Genomic DNA, 24,172 nt, shown 5'->3' with positions numbered 1-24,172 from the left:
GGGAGAAGAGTCTATTCCCAGGAAGCACACTGCAGAGTCATGCAAAAATAATAATCTGAATTTCTTCAAGAACCTCATTCAGGAATATCACTTGATCGTCAGGCATGAAGATACCTCCAAAGCTGTTGTTTTTTTTAGTACATTTGAATCCACTGTTGACAATTCAGTAATAACAAAGACTATGATAGATTACTAGGTTTTATGGAGTAAACAAGTAAACAAATAAACAAGTACGTTCAAGTCCATCTACTGCTTCAGAAAAACGTGTCATTGAAAGATAATGAACTGGTGTCAAGGGAAAGAAATAAAAAATGTTCCCTTTAAAAAGATATGACAGCTAGTTGGATGGTCTTTCCATCCTGAATTTCAGTTTCTAAACGTTGTCAATCCAATCTAAGTGACCATATTGTTTTATCTGCAAAAATGTATTCCTGGCAGTCTGGGAAACGAAAAGGGAACAACAATGAAACCATCATGCATCAGAGAGACATTGCAGTCTACTGGAATGCATTGCAGCCTATCCTCACTAACTATGAATACAGCTTTACTGTTTGGTAAAGTGTGGAGACAGTTGTAGGAAATGATGCACAGATGTTAGAAATAAGAGCCATTTAGTCTTATATGGTTATTCTATGTTTCCGTCATCACACACCATATGCTTTTATTGAGTAGAACTACTTGACTACAATCACTATGTAATAAGAGATTTTATACGGTACTGTTTTGAGCTAGTCTTAGGATCAGAAATGACAGGCAGGCCCATTAAATCCAAGCCCCCATTCAGCAGTGCTAACAAAAGCCACCAGTCCGACCAGGCTAGATAATTGAAACGCAAACAACTGATCAAAGTGAAGCTCCAGCTCGACAGTTTCATTGTTTATGTACGGGCCTTATGCGAGACCTGTTGACTCTTCCAATTGGAGCTGTAAACTTTTGTTTGTCCATGCATTTCCAAGACTGATTGTCAGTCTGATCTGAACAATTACTGGCTAAATGTGTTTGCCAGCTCAGGCAGAGCCCCCCTCCCTTTTTGCTGCCCTAAAAACATCAAAAGGGAAGACCCCCCTCCCTTCCATAGCCCCTTAAAACACCCCCACTGCAACCCCCAAATCTCGCCTCCACTCCCGTAACCCTCCTCCCAACCTCTTCATTTCCTTTTACTCATGACAGTTCAGCTGGAAAGCCAACCATAAATGATTTTTTTCGACGGCCCAGTGTTTGGGACATGGCCTTTTAGAAAGCACAGCATTCAACAACGGGACATGTCTTGAAAAACGATCTGCATATTTCAATTATGTGCGGTTGTGCTCAGCTGATCAAAGAGCTACAGGGATGCCACTCCTCACTGCAGGCTTGAGGACCCTCATGATGTGAATGAGCACAAATTGATGCTACTGATGCTAAACGGTTAAGCGCCTCACAAAATGTCCTAAGGTCAATCAACTTTTAGTAGTCATTTGACCGTAACACAACCTTGGCAGTTGTAGTGACTAAACAGGGCCCTACTGAGCTAGACTCACTTTCCTTTTACTGCACAATGTCTGAATAAATCACAAGCTGATACATACGGTATGTGTGCTACTGCCAGGGAATACATTTTAATTAGCTCTAATGTCCTAATCTGCTGAAAGGATTCACACGATTATCATTCGTTGAGTAATCGGTGAATGAAACTGGAATTCAGAGAAGTCAACAAAACTGAATGAATGTTGTTTCTGAGCAAGAAGGATACCACAAGTGCAGTCCGGTAATAACCTAATAAGTGTATTTTGGAAAAAGATAGTTCTGATAGAACTTTATTTCTGAATCTGAAAGCATCAAATCTACAACTGAAATAAAACACTCAAATAACAAAATATATTTTAAAATGAAATATACAAAAATAAATCATTCAAAATCATTTCTAAATTAAATCAAAAATAATATTCTGAAGTCTGAATACTTTATTGTAATTTGCAAAGTGCAGGAATACAACTTTCGAATTAATCTTATCGTTTCAATCAGTGGCGGATTTAGGATTGTAGGAGATCCGGGGCTTAGCCCAGGAGTTGTTTGGAGTGCAGGGGTAAAGTTCTATTTTTTTACAAGTAGGGGGTGGACCGAACATCCTTTCGGGGGGTCGTAGCCTACTCTAGGGGGGTCCGGGGGCATGCTCCCCCGGGAAGATTTTTTTTTTAAATATTGAAGTTAAGAGCATCAATCTGGTGGACTTTGAGAGCAACATTAACCCGACCTGAATAATACCTTAAAGCGGACAAAAAGCACTGGAGACCACTTATTCATTAAAACCCATTATAGAAAGAAAAGGAATGCCTTAACTCACTCAAATACAGTCGTTTACTTATTTCGGTGAAACGAATGTGCGTAGAGTTTTAAAGGATGCGGATAGTCTCACCTTGATTCTGGCGCATTGCTTCTCGTTTTATAGATCTATTCTCATCCACCATCTTGTTTGTGACGTGAAGAGTGTAACGGCCCGTCCATAGCGGCGTTGGAAGCTTCTTCCCATTCACTTTGAATGGGGTGACGTCACTTTTCGCCGAACTGCATTGTGGGAAGCAGAGCGGAGCTTTCCTGGCGTTTCAGGCTGCACAAGTTGAGCAATGTTCAACTTTTGAAGATGCTGAAGCTTTCGGTGAAAGCATCAGCCAATCAAATCATATGCCAGTACAAGCTCTAGCCAATCAAACCGCTGGTTGTGTGTCAGGGGCGGGAGATTCATATGATTGGTTGTAGGTTGAGCTTCAGACACGCCCGCCGGCAAGCTTTTTTCAAAGCCGCTGTGTGTAAGAGTCACGTTTTTGACTGTTGCCAGTCAGTTCCGTTGCTATGGTTCCGTTGTTATGTGTGCTGAAACGTGAGCCGGTATAATTCTACGCGCGAAAACAAAATAAAAATTGGAATACGTTATTTTAGTGTCTTAAAAGTAGACTGAGGTATGAAGGGGTAACGTTACATCTTAGAATATTTTTTAGCCATGTTCTGTATACATACTAGCATATAAGGGTATACTTAGTGTGGTTACTCCATGTTTACTAGCTATAACATTAACGTTACATCACTCTTTTTCACTTCTTACTCAGTCAGCCAGAGCGCAGATATCACCATTAGATTCACAAACCTGAAACATCCATTTCTTCACTGCTGGTGATGACATTGTTGTCAGCTGCTGCTGCTGCTGCTGCTGCTGCAGCTTGTGGCGCCTGCTTCGATGAAAATAACTTTCTAATATCCATAACTTTATAGGCTATTAGCTTAAAACTCGTCAGGCACTAGTAGGAAGGATCACTTCTTCCTCAGGGCAGGGAAGGCTACGCAGTACGCAGGCTAATGTCCCGCAGCAGCTGCCTCTCTGGTGGACTCCGGTACTGCACATTACTCCCGAGACATTTAAAAAAAAATATATATATATTAGGCCTATTATTATTTTTTATTTTTTAAATGAAACATCCGGGGCTTTTCAGAAATCATCCGGGGCTTGAGCCCAAGTAGCCACCCCCTAGCGCCGCCACTGGTTTCAATGATCAACACTTTTGTCCAGGACCAGGAGGACTGAGCTCCATGGGTCCGCGCTGAGACGCAGCCTGGCTCCCCGGCAGGCAGTCCTCACTGTCCGGACTTCAAAGCGCTATTCAGCTGCCGCACACAACCAAAACCCAGCGCCCTACGTCATCACGTCCGGTCGCGTAGGCTTGTCGTCATCAGCTGTTGTCCCGGTGCCGCTTCCTGTATGCAGGTTCTTATTATACATCCATGCAGCGCTGCCCGCACAGAATGCTGCTGCTGTCCCAGCTTCCGGAGGACGTTCTCTACCATATATTGTCCCATTTGGACTGCACATCCCTCAGTCGCCTCTCTCAAGTTTGTAAAAGTATTTACCGCTTTGTGAGCCGAGACGAAGTGTGGAGGAAGATTGCTAAAGAATGTTTAAACACTGGAATTACTCGAAATGGAACGGACATGTAAGATAACAGTCGCACACTGATGACATCCCTGATGTGTGTGCGTGCGTGCGTGTGTGTGTGTGTGCGTGTGTGCGTGTAGCTTAGCATTAGCTTGGGCTGTGTTATGAGCAACACACACACACACACACACACACACACACACACACACACACACACACACACACACACACACACACAGAGAGATAGATCCATGGCTAGCTACTCCTGATTCTCCTAAGAGATCCTGAGTCAGCCCTCCTGTAGTCGGGGTGCTGGCCTCACAGAAGCAGGCCATCCTGAGTAGACCGTCCCCCCCAGACATGGGCTCTCTCATCACATGTGTATGCATTTAATACTGAGCTATATGAGCACACACACAAGAACTGCCTTGGTATCATTTTCTCAGAAAAGGTTCCTAAGTCAGCAAAGTAAATCCTTACATGTCAGGCTGTTAACCTCAAACAACTCCCCGATTCTGTCTGATGCGCAGGGAGTTATCTGTTTTACCTCAAGTACAATAGAAAGCCTTTATTGTCATTGTAGCCTACACAAGTGTACACATTTAAACAGTCATACAGAGTATTGCACTTAATAATAACAATACATTACATTTATATAGCGCTTTTCCTGGTGCTCAAAGCGCTTTACAAGCAAGTAAAGAAGAAACAAAATAACAACTTAATTTAGGAGTGTAGGTTTAACAGCCTTGCGGTAGGGCTGCTCGATTATGGCAAAAATCATAATCTCGATTATTTGGGTCAATAATTGTAATTTCGATTATTAAATGCGATTATTCATTGACTTTGAAAACATCCATTTATTGGAGAAAAAAAATGTGAACAGTATGTTTTTAACAGTTGATTACCCTGAACTTTAAGTATAATTCAACTGAAAAACCAAAAAAAAAGTAATAATTAAAAAAAAAAAATCGTTTTATTTCGATTACGTTGTTTTCGTAATCGTTGGAAGCCATAATTGTAATCGTGATTAAAAGAGCAGCCCTACCTTGGGGCCCATGAGTTGAAACTGTTTGTCTGTGTTTTAACCTTTTACATAAGCTGTGTCTATGTCTCCACCTCAGACCAGAGGCCCGTACTGCGAAGCCGTCTCAACATAACCTGGATATGTTTGAGTTAGCTGGCTTACCTAATCCAAAACAAACGCTCTCTCGCTAAGCGGTCCTACGACGCTGGTTATCAACTCGTTAACTCAAGCCAGCTTTGTCCTATCTAGTTATGTGCGCGTTCACATGAAAGAGGCGGGGTTAGCAACATTTGACCAATCACAAACATGGAGAAGCGTACTGACAGTGCAGCGTCATACTTCCTGAATGAAAAGTGAACTATAATATTAGACAAATATGAAGAAGTTCAACTTTAAACATCCATGACTTAAACACTTGATCCAGGATCAAAGCCTGCAAGGTGAATACAGCTGGGAACAGAACAAGTGTTTGGATGCGTACATTAACAGGTTCATGCTATCACTAAGACACCATCTGACTTTAATTACATTTGTCTCGAGTGTTTCGTCAACTTAATGTGTTGCTTAAAATAATACTTGTGCATCCAGTCTGTGACACTGAGTGTTGCACGGCCAGATACGGCTCAAGAAGCTGACTCAGACAAGGAGATATATGATACATTATGATGTGATGTGATATGAATGATAATGGGACACATCGACGTCTGCACTCAGTGTACTTATGTTGAGGCAGATATTTAAGTAAGCTTTCTTAACGCTAATGTTATAATAGTCAGATTGCTCTGAAGATGGAGGTGATATTCTATTCATGTTCACGTTCACACAGTCGCTGATTTTTGCCGGCCGTCTTTCCTGCAACGGCAACTTTTCTGTATTTCCTTTCTCCTGTAATATGACTTGATCTCTTTAAACTCCGCACACTGAGCTCTGATTGGTCAGCAGGCGGTGCTTTCACTGAGTTGAGCTCTTATCCTGGAACCTAACCTGCTCTGGAGCAGGTTAGCCGTTCAGCATCAGTTACCATGGAGATCTAGCCCGCTAAGAAGAGAACCAGCGTCGTAGGACCGGAAACCCAGAGTTTTCCCTAAAGTTAGATCGCTAAGCGAAAATCCGTCTTCGTAGTACAGGCCTCAGAACTGACTGAAAACATGACATAAATATATAGATATTTTTACATGTAATTAAAAAAAGACTTGAATGAATCCTAAAGGCAGTGTTCAGTATGTCACTAACACACAGTCCCTGTCCCTGCAGATATCCTGACCTCCAGCTGAAGGAGAGAGTGAAGGTTGCTCACAACTGGTTGGACGGGCTCTGCAAAAGAACAATTCCTCTCAAATGGAAAACAAAGTAAGTATTTGAGAATTGTTCTATAAACGGTGTAAAGGCTGTAATACTTGACTTTAAAAAAATCTCCATATTAAAAAAAAGACCCCAGGTAAAAAAACAAAACAAGTATGGTCCGGAGGCATACTTCTGGGGGTCTCCAGGTGGTTGTGGAGAAAAAGAAGGTTTTGTTTCAACTGTCAAGTCTCTTTAATTTTTTATAATTACTATTCCTTATTTACTGAGCTAGAGAGAAATAGTCACAAAATGCATCAACCATTCACAGAGCCAGAGGCACATTAGACATCTGCTGATTGAAGCGGTCTTCACACACAAAGCATTCTTTATTTACATTTATTAAAAGTGGTTTTCCTATCCGCCTGTGGCTCGCATTGAAAGTTCTATATACAACCAAGAAAAGCGCACAGGCTCATACCCTCCTCTTGGCTTCAGAACCTTTTGACATGCATCCCTCTTAAAGCACATATCTTGTCTTTAGGCTGTTGCCATGGCTGCAGCTGGATGGGGACATGCTGTATCTGTCTCAGGCTGCTGATATTGGAGCATTCCATCTGTGCCGAGAGTCTGGGAGGCTCCAGCGTCACCCGTCTGAAATCTTCTCGGGTCACAAGGGTGATGTGTGTCGCTTTGTTCTGACGGACTCTCACCTGGTCAGCGGGGGAAGGTACATCATGCTACATCTGTTTTCCCAAAAAGCACATGCATTAGTCTTTATGTAACAGTACTTAAGTAACAATAAATACCTTTTGAGAGATTTTAATCATGCCTTGATATTAGCTGTTTTAACACTCCTAACAAAAGTGCCGGGGTGTCAAGGCTGTGCTTGAAACAAACATCTGTGTACAACGTGTCATTCAAACATGCTTCGAGCTGTTGAAGGTGGGGGTCATTAAACATTTTACGGTGGGCTCATGGACCTGTTACTAAAACTTAAAGCTGGGCCATATGAAGAAAATCAAATGTGATATTTTTGACCAAATCCCATGATATCAATATTGTGAGGCCATTGCACAGTTGACATTTGATGCTTTTAAAACATAGCTACACAATGAGAACTTTGATAAATAATTATTTCTTAAGTGGTTTCATTGACTTTGAATTGAATTGAAATTGAATTGAAAGGCAAATAATATAATTGCTATAACAGTCTGGTAAATTCAGAAAATGATTTGGTTTACTGCTTTACAGGCTTTAAAACATTAAGACAACACTCCTATTATTAGGATATCCTAAATCTCAGACAATATCAATTTTTATAAGGACATTGGTATAATATGGACAAATATGTCACGATCTGTCACACCAGTTTCCTGTTTTGTTTTGAAAATTCTTCACCCCTGCGTCATGTCTGTTTTTTTAAACAATATGGTTATACATTTTTCGTTCTTTTAAAGAACAAGACACGCCATACCTTACACAAACTTGCACACAAAAAAGTGAAATACAGAGGCAAAGACAAGAAAGGACATAATTAAAAAAATAAATAATTGAAATATATAATACAAATAAAAGACATGAAATTAAATAAAAATAAAACAAAAACAATTGGGCAGTAGCAACATTATCCTAAAAAGTGTACATAGTCACAGCAGTTTAAGAAGTACTTTACTTTTCCTTTCAACCAGATCGCTCTCATGGACTCCCAATGTTATTGATACATTACATCACCTAACAGTTGAGTCAACGGGCCCCAGACCCTATCAAAGGTTTCATTTTTCCTTTTCAGAACATACGTTATCTTTTCCACTGAACAGCAATTACTCATTTCCCTCAGCCCACCTGTGGCCTCTGAGTGTTCTTCCATGACAAGGCAATCGAGCGTTTTGCTTTGAGTAAACACATGTTTATGAGATTCTTTGTTATGACTGAGGCGGAAAATCCCCAAAATAAACAATTTAGGATCAAGAGGTATCTTAACATCTAGCATTTTGTGAATGATTTTATTATTTACTACTCGTATTCGCAGTTCGTCTATGTGCCTCTGCACATATCGCACCCCAGTCATCCAAGGAAATATCCTCCTGTATATCTCCCTTCCAAGGAGGAGGTGAAGGAGTTCAAGTATCTCGGGGTCTTGTTCTCGAGTGAGGGAACAATGGAGCGTGAGATGGGCCGGAGAACCGGAGCAGCGGGAGCGGTACTGCAGTCGCTTTACCGCACCGTTGTGACGAATAGGGAGCAGAGCCAGAAGGCAAAGCTCTCTGTCTACCGGGCCATTTTCGTTCCTACCCTCACCTACGGTCATGAAGGATGGTTCATGACCGAAAGAACGAGATCCAAGGATACAAGCGGCCGAGATGGGTTTTCTCCGCAGGGTGGCTGGCGTCTCCCTTAGGGATAAGGTGAGAAGTTCGGTCATCCGGGAGGGACTCGGAGTTGAGCCGCTCCTCCTTCGCGTCTAAAGGAGCCAGTTGAGGTGGTTCGGGCACCTAGTTAGGAGGCCACCTGGGCGCCTCCCTAGAGAGGTGTTCCAGGCACGTCCAGCTGGGAAGAGACCAAGGAGTAGACCTAGGACCAGGTGGAGGGATTATATCTCTTCGCTGGCCTGGGAGCGCCTTGGGACCCCCCAGTCAGAGCTGGTTGATGTCGCCAGGGAAAAGAAAGTTTGGGGCTCTCTGCTGGAACTGCTACCCCCGCGAGCCGACCAGGGATAAGTGGGAGAAGATGGATGGATGGACTCCTCTGGCATGTGAACTATAGGAGGCTGAACACACTTGGCCTTGCCATCTTTTTTTTTACTTTAGACAAATCACACTGCATCATATGAGATTCCTGCAGGAAAACTATATGAGTGTTTTTGTTTCAATCTACTAAGTACCTGCTTCTACTAAGTACCTGCTTCACTATATATAGTTAATTACCCAAGCCCCTGCAATTCTAAGATGTAACCTTAACCTTCATAGATTTAGACATACCTCAATCGAACATATATTGTGTTATGTAGGTTGTTCCGTGACTGTACAGTAGTGAGTGGATAAACGATGCTGCCCTACCAAAATACGAGTAAAAATACATATTCTAACACGTAAGTACACATAAAACCCCAACCCTCTAACATACATTTTCCCCTGAGATCTACAGAAACATCTCCCCTCCCTCTTACCACCTCCGACATGACCAACCTACCACCAGACCTGCACACTGTAGTGGGCTGTCCTTTGTCCCCCCCTATATTCCCCCTAAGTTAACACTTTCAGAACCCACACAAATACATCCCCCCCCCATCTCTTTCCCAAACACCAAAAGAGCCTTTTGTTATATTATTATTATTATATTATTTGTTATAATATTTGTTCTTTGGCAAGAACAAATATTGTAAACTTTAAACATTAAGGTCCACAGTAACCAGCTTGAATTCAAATAAGAATTGTATTCGAACCAATGGACGGGGGGGGCATCGCTTTTTGCTGTCCACTAACTCCCAAAGCAAAGAGAGAGAAGCATTGAAAAAAAGGGAAAACATTTAGCGTCCCAACAAATTGCCATGTAAACTGTCAATCGTAAAAATATTAATTATTATTATCTGCTCCGAAACTCACATATTTAAGCGGTGTTCATCTGGTTAATTTCAAACTCGGTTTAGACAACACAGCCAAAACAATTAGTTATCAGGAAAGAAATATAGGTAAGCTTGGCAACTTGTTCTTCTAGGCTCACGGCTCTCCTCTGCAGGGAGACGACGTCATCTTCGGCGTTCGATATTCGCTCCTCCGTCTCGGATATTCTCTTCTGACATCTGGTCAGCTCACTTTTAACGCTGATGACGGCTGAAACTAGCCCATCCAGTTTAGATGAAAACTCTGTCTTCAGGCCATTCATTTCTTGTAGGATAGCATTGTTGGTGTTGTCAGTGGTGATAGCGTTAGCTTCTGAGCTACCCTCGCACTCCTTGCTAGCTGAGTTGTCGCCTAGTAGCGTGGCCTCACTTGCTCCGTCTTCTGTTGAGCTTTTCGTCTTTTTTTGTCTTTTTTTTTTGCGTTTTCTGTGGCATAATGAATGTTGTGGGGGTTTGGAAGCAAACACCATGCAGTTTTAGGTGGGTTCTGAGTAGTTAGAATAGGATTTTAGTAGGAATTGCAACTGTGCTGGGGAGTGTCAGGCTCTTAGCTCAGCGCCATAACCGGAAGCGTCTTGTCTGTTTTTACTTCCTGTCTGTGTTTTCCCTCCCTTAGATTACCTGATTCTGTTCACCTGGTGTTTTTCCTTCCCTCCCCAGCTGTGTCTTGTCCTTGTGATTAGTCTATATTTATTTTAGTTTTAGTTTTCTGTTGGTAATTGTCAGATCCTTGTGTGTCTTATGTCGGAGTGGGTAATATAAAGTTTTGTTAATTTTGTTTCGCCTAGCCTTGCCTGAATAAAGGTATTTTTCATTTGGACAGTTGTCTGTATGATTTTTGCTCTAAACCCTGACAATATTGTCTAATCTTACTCACACTGGTACAATTAGCAACACACATTCAGGGCTATCTGGAACAAACTAAAGCTTTAACATTCCTCAGCTAAGGTGGACAGGGGCATGTCCAACATCCTAACAGGTGTTTTTTTGGGTAGTCATGAGTAAAGTGCCAACAACCCATTGGATAAAATAATCTCACATTCACTCTTAACAACCTGTTAAGCCCCAAGCCTGTTTTCTAGGTCCCAGGCTCGAAAATGACATTCCCAGAACAAATGACTTTAACTTCACTTCTAAAAGGGGTAAATTAATAATCTTTTTCTCAAAGCAATGATAAACCTGTGAGTTGGATGTAGAAAAGTCAGAATCATCATGAACATCAATTATAGTGTCCGTCCAAAAAAAACACATTACTTATAGTGAAAACCACCCTTGAATGATGGGATGGTAGACTAATGGCGCGTTTCCACTGCAGCGGGTAGCTCGCTTTAAGCGTGCCGAGCCGTGCGGGGCCCGTTTTTGGTTGCGTTTCCACTTGGCCTAGTTTTGTCCCGGGGCTACTTTTTCACCTTTCTTCTGGCCCGACTAAATCGTGGTTCTAGGGCCAGGAACAACCAGGCTGAGTCGGGCTGAGTATGCTAAACTAGAGAGAGAATCGCTGGCAAGGGGGCTACAACTACAACAAGATGAACATATTTGACCGTGATTTAATTCTAATACACGTTTCAAAATGATGCCGAAGTAACAACATACTGATACCGGTTAGTAAAAACCATGAATTAATGCTTTGACAAGTCTGCAGACAGACGGCAGGCGAAAAACCCTTTAAAATGCTTGTTCTCTAAATGGAGCTTGGCTAAGCTAACGTTATTATGCTCCGACCGTCCACACTCACAACAATGGCCTATACAGACATAAATAAACCAGCGACTGTATTCTCCATGACACAGGCAGTCTGTGGTTTGTACTTGTTTAACTTTTGTCTAGTTTCTGAACAGATATGAGGAGCTGTGAGCTCTGAGTGCTAAGAGCTAATGGCTGTGTTGTTTTTCTGGGGCTCTCATTGAAGATGACGTCACGGCTCCGCCTACACTGCGTTACTATAGTAACTACCCCAGTTCCTAAACTGTAATGGAAGCGCAGCATTAAAGTGAGCCGGGCCTAATAAGGCCTAACCAAACCGAGCGAGGCCGAGTGAGGCCGAACGAGGCCTGCAGTGGAAACGAGCCATAAAAGCTTTAGGAATCCAAACGATAACATATAATAAGTACCCTGTATCAAGATTGATGCAAAACAAGTGACATTTGACCTTTTTTAAGTAGGTTTAGCAAAAGAAAAACACTTCTCGGTCATTTGGGTGGATTTTCCATATCTCTGGCCCCCCTCGGTCGATTTTGATGATTGACACCTCTTTTTAACCATTAGAGCCAATAGAATCGACGGGAAGTTCCTAAAAATCTAAACATTACCCATTGGTGAATGAGTGATGCATAGCCAGAATACCCAAAACCGGAAGCTGTAATACACTCTGGTAGCTATCATAGCAGCTATATATGAAAACTCCGTTATTGACATAAAAATTGAATGATGGATTATCAGTAATCATTTCAAAGTGACCCAGACTCATTGAATTAACCTTCAGCCACATTTTTCTCGTTGTAATGCCATTGAACACAACTCGGTGATACGGGTGCAACTAGAGATGTCCCGATCCGATCACGTGATCGAGGATCGGAGCCGATAAAAGATCGGAATCGGGAGAAAAAAATCGGGGATCGGGAATCTTTTAAAAAAAAAAATGTATAAAATATTTTTATTATTATTTAATGTTACAAAACAAAAATGACCATGTTCATGTCTTAAAGTCATCCTGAGGACTTAGTTTTGGTTTAAAATTACACAACATCATGTATGTGTTGCATTCTTTGGGCTTGTTTTCATAGACCTGGTTGCTTATTTCTCTGAAATCTGGCAACGGAGTGGGCGCAGTGTCTAATAGTAGCAGTAAGCTAACGAGAGGCTACGTTCAGCTGGTGACTCGGGAGTCGGGACAGAGAAAATGTCAGGAGTTTGGAAGTATTATAAAATTGAAAGCGAAGGCAGTGTAACAGCCAGATGCAATGTTTGCAAGGCAGAGGTTCCGCGTGGTGGAAAGAACAGAGCTACGTTCAACACGACTAATCTAATACGCTACCTGAGAAACAAACACCAACAACAACACGACGAGTACACAGCGGCCACTCAGGTAACGGCACTGAAACAACCAACACTTTTGCCCCTTTCACACCAGCGCCTTTTCAGCTCCGGCTCGGAGCTAGAGCCTGAAAAGCGCCGGGTTTTCCAGTTCACACCGGAGCTGCGCCGGCTCTTAGCTCCGGAATCCGCTTCATTTCCAGCTCCAAAAAATTGTCGGTCCAGAGGCAAGAGCTTTGGAGCTAAGAGGTGACGTCGCTTACGTCTCTCTTACGTCGAGGCGTGCAGGAAACTAAACCCACCTCCCATGGGTCGACTGTTATGCCTGCCTACAAGCAGTAGTGCCTATAAACACACTTTATAAAGTCAGGCAACACTAACCAGGCTTCGTGTGATTCTGTTTATTTGTGCCTTACTTTGACCATCCGTTCACTGTTATCGATCATTGTGGAGAGAGGCAGACGTGTTGTTTTGTATTATTGGAGCTATCGGATGCAAGTAGTCAGTTTAGCTTCGGTTGCTATGCCAACATCACCCGTTTTATACCAGAGAAACTTTCATAACAGCGTTGTGATACCAAACAGTGTCAATTCAGACTGACACACATTCACTTAGGCTAAGGGGAACTGGGGATATGCATCAGCTGCTTGTGTGAGTCGGACAGTGAATACTTTAGAGCGGCCGCTGCAGTGTGAGCTAACCGGGAGCTAACGGGAGAATACACTCTGTGGAAGAGCAGCCAGCCCTCCAGCGGTCGGTAAATGCTGCAGAAACACATTAATAAACAATGAACCACGGCACTCTGGAGCAAAGTATAAGGTTGGAGAAGTCGTTATTCAATTTATTCTGGCTTCGTGTGATTAAAAGCAACACGATCATCGACCCGACGCAGTTGTTGTTGTGAGCGGCCGTTGGGGGGCAAATCAGCGATGTAAACGGTGACGTCATGACGCAGCAAGGGCAGCTCTGGGGCGCCAGTGGGCGGTGTGCACAGAGCGGGAGCTGAAAAGGGAAACCGGAGCTGAACCAGAAAAGCTCCCGCTCGGAGCTAGAAACTGAAAAGCGCTGGTGTGAAAGCCGCATTTCAGAGACTTTTAAAAGGAAAGAGAAACTGCCCCAGAACAGTGAAAAGGCCAAAAAAATAACAGCCAAGATAGCTGAATTCATCGCGTTGGATGACCAGCCATTATCGGTTACCTTTTTTTTCTCTTAATGCATTGCATAAAGATCGGATCGGGAAAAATCGGTATCGGCAGATTGTCAAAATCAAATGATCGGAATCGGATCGGTAGCAAAAAAAGGTGATCGGGACATCCCTAGGTGTAACGGTTCACAGAATTCACGGTTCGGTACGAACCTCGGTTTGGGGGTCACGGTTCGGGTACAACAAGGAAAAGCTAAAAAAAAGTCCCAAATGCATAATTCCAGGTTTGTTGTTATTTATTTTTGAACAATAGTGCAAGTTTCAGTTTAAAAATAAGGAACTCTAACATTTTGAATAATTAACTGTATTACACCGTTAAAAACAAACCACAAACAGTACCACACACACTCAGATGGCTATATTATCTATAATGGCTGATGTCAAACAAAAAGGTTCAATAAGCTGTAAAACTAAAAAGAATGTCTTGAAAATATTACATCATAAATAATAAGAAATTGTTTCAAGAGCGCATAGCCGTTGAAATATATATGCCAATAGCTTCCGTTATTTATTTTGGTCTCACGGCTTTCATGTCTATTGGCTATGGAGTCAGATTTGGGTCAATATTCTAGCGCGCAAAACAAGCTACTCATGAGCGGAAAATGTGCTTTTACATGCGCATGAAATGACCCTCGCGCGCAGATTAAACACTCGCGCGCAGATTAAACCCCCGCGAGCGGCTATGCGAAAACACTATAGCAATACAATAGCTGCTGAAAAATACTACAGAACACTACAAACTTACTATAGGACACTATACAACTTTTATAGTGTACTATAGTAATACTATAGTTCATTTATAGTGCATTTCGTAAGGGAGGTGCATACAGCAGACAGTAGCTAGCAGTTTGACAGATACAGCCCACTCAAAAATATATTGTTTTATATATATTAGGGCTGTCAGACGATTACAATTTTTAATCAGCTAATCACAGCTTAAAAATGCATTAATCATGATTAATCACCATTCGAACTATGTCCAAAATATGTCATTTCTTTATGTATATTGTTGTGGGAATGGAAAGATAAATGAAAGAAGGCGGATATATCCATTCAACATGTTTATTGTAAAATGTTTCTGTGTGTCAAAATGAAAGAGAGAACCTATCAATCATCAAACCGTGGGGTCTTAATTCATTACGTGTTGATTTCTATCAACGGGGGAGTACTTCAGGAAAGTCGACAGGGGGGGGGGGGGGGGCTAGTGGAGTACTTCTTGACCACAGAGTGTGAATGTTGTGATCAGCTGTTTTAGCGCAGTTCTCCAGTGAAGGGCGGGAGTCTCCCTCCGCAGCCGGTTGGCGTAGTTTTGGCATTCCGTTGTACAGGCCGACGTTAACAGCAGCCCTGTCTGTGCACACGGAGACCGACTCTGTCGTCCTGTGATCTAACCGCCTTCTGGAAAACTTCACAAGTACGTCGGTACGCAAATGCGCTTTGTGACACAAGTGACGGTATGCATTTCAGATTACGCACATAACCTGCGTACCAGTTATGTGTTACCTGTACTACAGCAAATGTATTCTCCGTCAGGACTTCCTGCAACAACACCACGTCGTTATCTTGATTCTGATTGGCCAGAAGACATTATCAAAGATGTTCTATTGAGAAGACGATCACTGGTCGTTTCTGGTCTTCGGTATTTCCAGACAAGTGGCTACTGAAATCAATCTTACTAACTGCTGTCTGTGCAATTCTCGGCGCGAGTTGGCGGACTTTATTTTGCTTACTTTAACATCATTTTTCAAGGTGGGGCTAAGCCATTTCTTGGTATGGGTGTAGCCTACCCCAGCCATACCCTGGCGCTGCCACTGGTGGGATGTAGCCTATGGGGCGGGCCATTCTGCACATGCGTTAAATGCATTAAATATTGTAACGCAATTAATTCAAAAAATGTATTACCGCCGTTAACGCGATAATTTTGACAGCATTAATATATATATATATATTAGCTACACACTTAACGAATATAATAGTTTTTTATGGACAACTTTACCATTCAATCTAGTCCAACTGATCTTGCAGCTGTCTTGCAGCTGTCACTCCTCGGCTCTTGGTAGTTCAGGCATTTATCAAACCTGGCAACTCAGCTGTCAATCAAAGTCCAGTGGCTCCGCCCCAAAGTGTCAGAAAATGTTCACGCGCGCGCAGACAGACTCCGCGAGCGAGTGAGGCTGACACTCCCGCGAGCGAGCAAGAGGGCTGTCTCGCATAGCCGCTCGCGGGGGTTTAATCTGCACGCGAGGGTCAATTTATGTGCGTGTAAAAGCACATTTTCCGCTCGTGAGTAGCTTGTTTTGCTCGCTAGAATATTGACCCAAATCTGACTCCATAATTGGCGGGGATAAACTGCTGTTGTCTTTTTCCGGGCTCCGGTGATTGTCAAATCTGGGTGATGATATGATTTAGCATGTTTGGCGTGTGTTACCATTAGCGTACCGCACCGCTGTCTAACAACGCCGACACACCGTCCTCGTCCGATCCACCACTCGCACTCCATCGTTATTGTAGTCCACAGGGAACCCAAAATGTTCCCACACAGCTGATTTAAAAGAAGCAGGTGGGTTCTAGCTCCTGTGTGTTATCTGAAATCGCCATAGAGTGGCGAAGTCCCGCCCATCTACCCATCCATGGGACCTTATTTCTGAAAAATAATGTATTTAAATCAATGGAGAGAGAAATTGGGGAAAAAAAAGGCAGACAGGATAAGGGGGTGGGGGGGGAAGTAGCGGAAAAATAAACCTATTAAACTAACTATACAGTGGGGAAAGCCTTGGTAAAAAGGTGCGTTTTGAGGGCTTTTTTGAAAATGTCCAGGGTTGGGGCGCTGCGGATTTCGGGGGGGAGAGAGTTCCAGAGGGTGGGGGATGCCACACTGAAGGCTCTGTCACCAAAAGTCCGCAACCTGGTGCGGGGGGTGGAGAGGAGATCCTGTCCAGATGATCTTAGCTTCCGGGATGGAGTGTGGTAGCGGAGAAGGTCAGACAGGTATTGGGGGGCGAGGGCATGGAGGGATTTGTAAGTCAGAAGAAGGAGTTTATAGGTGATACGGTGCTTGACTGGGAGCCAGTGGAGGTGGATCAGGGTGGGGGTGATGTGAGTACTGTGTGATCATTCTATAAGACACCATTTAAGCCCGGGGGAGAAATGCTAACGCTAGCATCGGCGATCGCCGATCTTTTCTACTTCACGCTATCTGCACAAATGGTTGACATTAAATATTAAAAAGACCAGGCAGTTCAGAGAGAATCAAAGGAAAGCAGGCAGGCAGCTTTGCATGACATTCTTCTGGACGTGTTTCATTGTGGTGATCGTGATGGTAGTCAATCGTTTTGTTGACAAGACAGTAGTGACGGTCATCTTGGTGACGTGTGTTGTTCTGCGAGACCAGAGATGTAGTTCATTAAGCAAACAAATGTGTTACTTCACAGTTTTACGACACATCTTTATTTTTTTGACTTGCAAAATTATCTTTTAAGTTGACAAACATCATATGTGTAATTCGTGGCATAATTCAAACGGGATCGAAAGATAATCTTTCTCTCTCCATTGACTTCAATACATAGTTTTTTCTAAATAAGGTCCCATGGAGCTCCCCCGGAAGGGGAGAGACTTCGCCACTCTACTAACTTTCCTTCTTCTTGTATTTTGTTCGTTTTGTTGTTGTGTTTCTTCTTGTTCTTCATTTGTTGTTTAAGGGCGGCTGGCAAACAGCTTTTAGGCGCAATACCGCCCCCTGGATTATAAATAGTGTAGTGGATACTGCCCTGAATGACAGACTTTTTTCCCACTCGTAAAAAAAAAGGCGTATTCGTCGTATGACTGCATGTGCCGAACCGTGACGTCCGAACCGTGATGGTACGGGACGAATACGGATACCGTTACACCCCTACTCAGTGATGATACCTATATTTCGCCGGCGGGGGCATGGGGCTTTTACTCTAAGGACGAGTAGTTAGAGCAAATCATCTTTACTCAAGGTCTACTTACTAAGTATTTTTTTGGCCCTTAACCGCATCAAGGATTAGTCTTTAGTAAATTGAGTTTCCACAGTTGTCATAGAGTTGGTTTACTTGTCATAATGTCAATCTAGAATAGGATAGTGGACCTCTAGTTACGATTATTTCTGGCACATTTTGACTATACTTAAATTCTAGGAAATGGAAAACCATTCTTGGCCCATCCTATAAAAAAAAACATTTTCCATCATAGCTGGTGTACACATATTGTAAATTGTACATTTCCCCTCTGTGGGACAAATAAAGGTATTCTGAATCGTCAGCACACAGGGACTTGTTGATGAGATAAGATTTGGTGAGGGAAGTCAGAAGAAGAGGAGCAGTTTTATGGAGCTATTTCAGGGTCATAAGTTTTGATCATTCAAAAAAATACAATTCATTTGAAAGTTCAAGTTTTTATCCTGAATTTTGAAAAATACAATGATGTATTTCAAGTATTTGAAATCATTTTTCAGATTTAATATTATTTTTTATTCAGTTCAGCAATTTTTTTTGAATAAAATATTTCTTTTCAGATTTCACTTTTATACATATTTTGATATTTGAATCCTTTATTTTTTTCAGTTGCAGATTTTTCGTTTTCAGATTCAAAACAATAATTTTTTCAGTTTCGCGAGCTGTTGAGCATCGTAGTTGGCAACAATCAAGGTATAAGAGCAATAAACTGTGCTGAAACTGAAATTACGTATCTGCAATCAAGCATTGTCCTTCCCCACCTCCACGTAGCTCCATGAACGCAGCATAGTATTGGCTTGGTTTTTGCGCTCAGAATCAGAATACCTTTATTAGTCCCACAGGGGATACATTTACATTGTTACAGCAGAGAAGAGCCAAAGACAGCTTACCTACCTATGTTACCTAAAGCATGCATAAAAAAAGTATTAATGATTTAAAAAAAGAAATTATATATTTTTTTAAAGTTACACATTTTACACAATACACACCATGTAACAGTTATGCGGATTTAGAAGCCAGGTATATATTGCACAGTTTTTAACGGAATATATATGTAACAGCCTAGTGAGGCCTGTTAACATCAAATTTATATTAAAAGATTCGAATTCCCGGCCACACCAATACAGTGAGAAGGACAGCACAATAGGTGTAAAATGGTTTATTTGTACAAAGTTACTTTAAAAACACTCCTTTGATAAATACTTAAAATAACGTAAGGTTAAAATAATGTTCAATAAATATAAACCAGTTACTTAAGAATTACTGTTCTAGCAGGGGTTGATAAAATCCTGAAAGTCCTGTCCGCTTGGAAGCGAACTCAACTCCGGGTTTTTGCCAGGCAGAAGTGCAAGGTTCAAGTCCCTTCCAGGAAATCCAGTGCCAGGATTTCCACGTTGCCGGCCCGCCGCACTCTGTCCGTCAGCCTCTGGTCGCGGAGCTCTCGGTAAACAAGAAAAGGAGACTCAGGGGAGGAGACAACAATGTAACTTTCCTTACGTAAAACTAGACGCCCAAAAGCAGGAGAAATAGCCACTTCCATTTATCTGGAGTTTGTTTCAGCGTTGAATCCGATGGTTAGAGGAGGGTCCGATCTGCGGCGAGGTGAGGAGGAGCAGGAGGGATCCGATCCGGTCCGATTGGCTGCGAGGTGAGGAGGAACAGGGGGGATCCGATCCGGTCCGATTTGCTGCGAGGTGAGGAGGAGCAGGAGGGATCCGATCTGGTCCGATTTGCTGCGAGGTGAGGAGGAGCAGGAGGGATCCGATCTGGTCCGATTTGCTGCGAGGTGAGGAGGAGCAGGAGGGATCCGATCCGGTCCGATTTGCTGCGAGGTGAGGGGAGCAACTGTCAAGAGAAGAATAGCTGCCGTCTAGCAGGTAGTCGGCGTATTTATGGAGGAGTGGATTTGGCAACTGGCGAATGAGATCGCTGATTTTCACTGGGTGCCGGTGTGTCAATCAGCAGTGTCTGTGTCTTTGTTGTGACAGTTCGTTGAGGAGGTTAAACAAGCATGTAAATAAAAAGAGTTCATCGCTAAATAGCGCACAACATTAACATCACAACACTATATGTAACAAGGAAACGATTTATAAAAGGTTTAACCATCCCACTGTCTAACATACTGACTTTATTCACTTTGTGACACTCCTCCCCCTTTAACAGTTGTCGTACCAACAATCTTACTGTCCATACCTGTCTGGAGGCCTACCCCTGTTTTGCCTCTGAGACCTTCGTAGGGGTGATGCATTTCTCTGCTCTTGTGGGGCCACAGGGTCCTCTCCTACGGGACCTGTGGGAGGAGCCATTACTATGGGCCCAAGGGTCAAAGGCAACAACAGGGGCCTGGGAAGTAGTGAATTGGGGAATATTGAGTTTGTTTCAATCTCTGGAGCATGATGTGGTACTTTAGGTGGATCGAAAGGGCAAGGCCTAAGATGGTTACGATGGATTGTCTTAATAGGGCCTTCTTTTCCTTCTGGCCTGATCTGGAAAACTGGCAGGCCGGGGCGTAGTTGATCATGAACAACATAGAGTTGGGGCTGCCAGTGGGGCGCCAACTTTCCCTCCCCTCTGCGTCGGAAATTTCGCAACAGCACCCGCTCTCCGGGTAACAAGGGGAGGTGCTTTGCTTTCCGATCGTACCTGTCCTTGTCTCGCAGTCTGTTTGCTTTGGTCCTTGCTGCCACTTGTTTGTAGACTCTCTGCAAGGTCAGGTTATGCTGATGTACCCAGCCTACCAGGTCATGTCTCCTAGTCAGTGGTGGTGCTCTCACCGCAGTTTCAACAGGCAGGCGGGCATGCCGGCCAAACATTACAAAATGTGGGGTCATTCCAGTCGTCTCATGAGTGGTATTGTTATACATCTGGAGCAGAGAAGGCAAGTGGTCTGGCCAGTGTACTTGGTCCGCCAAGCTCAATGATCCAGAAGAGACAACGGAGTCTTGTTAAATCTTTCACAGGCCCCGTTTCCTTGGGGCCTGTAGGGTGTGGTTCGGACCTTCACACACCCATAAAGGCTGCAGAGCTGTGCTACCAGGTTTGACTCAAAGGCTCCCCCTTGGTCAGACAGGATACGTTCTGGGCAACCCCGTGGCTGGATGAGGTGTCGCCAGAGAACACGAGCTGTGGTGGCTGCCGTCTGGTCTTTTGTAGGGATAGCCCATCCATACTTTGTGAAAAGGTCAGTCATAACCAATAGATAAGGGTAAGTGTCGCCATGCCGGCCAAGAGACAGGTAGTCGATGGAGACAATTTCCAAAGGGTATGATGTTAGGATAGGAACCAAAGGTGCTCTTACCTCTGGGCCCTTTTTCTGTTGGGTGCAGCTCGCACAATTGGACTCCCATGTCTGTAGGTCAGTTTCCATCCCTACCCAGTAGAAAGTCTTCCTCAGCAGGGCATCCATCTTGGCTATGCCCATGTGTCCTGAGGCTTGGTGATACTTTTCCCACAGCTCCTGTGTCTTGCCAGTGGGCACCAGAATTTGGGAGAGGTTCAGCCCAGTATGACGCTCTTGGGTTTTCCACTTCTCACACCTTCCTGGATGTATAACCGGCTCCATTCTCGCAAGAGACGTTTTACTGCAGGCTGCATGGTTTTCCTTTCCTCAGGTAGTGGGAAGTGTCCTCTTGCCACCCACCCCTTCACTTGGACCAGTGCTTGGTCTCCTTCCTGACAATGCTTCCAATGGTCTTCAGTTTCAGGGTTGTCCTCCAATTCCACCACTGCTGGGTCTGCTGGGTGGGTTCTGCGTCTTGTGGTAACCTGGACAAAAGATCAGCATTCTGGTTTGCAGAGCCAGGGCAATATTTCAAGTCAAAGTTTGTGGATTATTGTCTGTAAAAGCCAGGAATTTGTTGCCCCACAAATAGTCTTTGAATTTCTCAGTGACAGCCCACTTGAGGGCCAACAACTCCAGTTTGAATGAACTGTAATTTGTCGTTCCTTTCAGTGGGTTGTAAGCTTCTGCTGGCATAAGCAATAACCCTCTCCCTGCCATCCTGTACTTGTGATAGCACTGCCCCCAATCCTCCTAGGCTAGCATCAGTGTAGAGATGGAATGGCTTTGCGAAGTCGGCAAAGGCCAAAACTGGGGCACTCACCAACGCAGTCTTCAGAGCATCGAATGCCACCTGGCAGTCTGCAGTCCAATCCACGGCATTCTGCCCTTGTCGCATGCTAGCAGAACCTACTAGGAGAGCATTAAGGGGTGCAGCGATTTTGGAGAAGCCCTTCACAAATCTACGGTAATATCCTACAAATCCAAGGAATGACCGTACCTGCTTGATGGTTGAAGGGGTTGCCCAGTTCCTTACAGCGGCGGTCTTTTCAGGGTCTGTGGATACTCCGTCCTTCGAGATGACTTGTCCGAGGTAGGTGACCTTTTTCCGAAACAAGTGGCATTTATGGGGCTGCAACTTCAGGCCGTGGGCGGCCAGCTTTTCGAAAACTTGCTCCAGGTGTTCAATGTGGGTGTCAAAATCAGGGGAGTATACTACCACGTCATCCAAATAGATCAGTAGAGACTCCTGGACCTGTCCTCCCAGGCAGCGCTGCATTAGTCTTTGGAAAGTTGCTTGGGCATTACAAAGGCCAAAGGGCCCATGGGGGTGGTGAATGCCGTCTTCTCCCGATCTTTTGGGTCCATTTCCACCTGCCAAAATCCACTGGCGAGGTCCAGAGTGGAGTACCAAGCAGCTTGTTTGAGACTTGTGAGGGATTCTTCAATTCTTGGCAGGGGGTAGGCATCTTTGTGAGTCAGAGAATTGAGCCTTCTGTAATCGACACAGAAGCGCCAGGATCCATCTTTCTTCCTTACCAATACGATGGGTGCCGCCCAAGGGCTGGAGCTTTCCTTAATAACATCTGTGTCCAACATGTTTTGGATGAGGCTCCTCAACTCGGGGTAGAGGGTTGGTGGGATTGGCCTGTAGCGCTCCCGGCTAGGTGGTGCAGAGCCTGTGGGGATGGAGTGGAGGACTGCATCAGTTTGACCAAAATCCTCATCCCCTGCAGCAAAGACATCCCGCCATCGCTGCAACAGGGAGTCCATTTTCTGCTGTTGTTCGGTCAACAATCCCTCCCCTTTTAGCAGGTTGACTGGATGCTGGCCTTCAACGGTGACCCGGTTCACCTGGACATCCACCTCTACTACACCTGGGTCTGAGGCTTTCAGTACAAGGTCCTTTTCTCCCCGAATCTGGCTTGGTTCAACCTGGAAGACATTAGCAAGCGGGCGCCATTGGGGTATTGTGACTGGGTAAAGATTTGGGTTACATACCCTTATGGGGAGCCGTCCTTTCACCACCCAGGCGACGGTGCGGGCTACCTGCCACTCATCATCTCTTTCTGGTCCTTCCACCAGGGCACACAAATCTGACTTGGTCTCCGCCCCATACAGCTGTGTCCAGAGCACCATCTCGCTGTTTGGAGGCACAACCACTGATTCCTGGCGGGTCAACCTGGCCACTCCCACCGGTTCATCCGAGGAATCGATTTGTGACACCTTTTGGCAGACAGCAAAGGCACGTTCCCACTCTCCTTTGGCTTGTTGGGACATGGTGGCTCCGAATGCAGTCAGCCCGGGGTGGACACCCTGAAACAGTTCTTTCCAGCAGTGTGTGTCACATTCATCCCTAGTATACCTCTTTCCGCCTTCAGACACTCATCTTTGACAATGATGACTCCTTTTCCTGGAACAGTGACTCCTCCCACTGAGAAATCCAGGATGGCGTACCTGGTGTAGGGGATCTTTAGTCCATTGGCTGCCTTGAGCGTTAGCCAGTGCAAATCTTGTGGGTTTCTTTTCTGTTCTCCACTCAACCATTTCTGAAAGAAAGTTTCACTAAACAGCGTAACTTGTGAGCCTGTATCAAGCAAGCAGGGCAATTTTACTCCTGCTACTAGTATGTGAACCCCTGAGCACTCCCCAACAATAGAGGGTCTGTCTGCTTGGTTTCCCTGATTCCCCTCCCCAACCACATGGCTCTCAGTGGCTGAGGCTGTTAGTTTAACGGCCCCCTTACATGCTGGCAGTTTCTCTGAATATGGCCAGCCTGCCCACAGCCTCTGCAAATAGGTTGGCCACGTTGGTCCCACTCGAACCTTTGTTGCCTGGGGGAGGATGTGT

At 44.1% G+C, this 24,172-nt stretch overlaps 1 protein-coding gene across 3 annotated transcripts in view; it reads left to right on the top strand.

Annotated features, from left to right (window-relative positions):
• Positions 1-3,574: 3,574 nt before the first annotated feature.
• Positions 3,575-24,172, top strand: part of fbxw4 (F-box and WD repeat domain containing 4) — a 104,028-nt gene continuing 83,430 nt past the window's right edge. The window contains exons 1-3 of one of the 3 annotated variants that reach the window (XM_034100085.1): positions 3,575-3,861; positions 6,183-6,278; positions 6,754-6,939. In XM_034100085.1, the coding sequence (XP_033955976.1) occupies positions 3,731-3,861; positions 6,183-6,278; positions 6,754-6,939 (413 nt within the window). In that variant the 5' untranslated portion in view covers positions 3,575-3,730. Of the gene's footprint in view, positions 3,963-6,182; positions 6,279-6,753; positions 6,940-24,172 lie in introns of all 3 variants that reach the window. The other 2 variants (XM_034100084.1, XM_034100083.2) reach the window with 2 other exon arrangements.

The sequence above is a fragment of the Pseudochaenichthys georgianus genome, chromosome 15 (genome assembly GCF_902827115.2).
Source record: "Pseudochaenichthys georgianus chromosome 15, fPseGeo1.2, whole genome shotgun sequence".
Taxonomy (NCBI): domain Eukaryota; kingdom Metazoa; phylum Chordata; class Actinopteri; order Perciformes; family Channichthyidae; genus Pseudochaenichthys; species Pseudochaenichthys georgianus.
The sequence above is the reverse complement of the archived record's forward strand: the minus strand, read 5'-3'. Positions and strand labels throughout refer to the sequence as shown.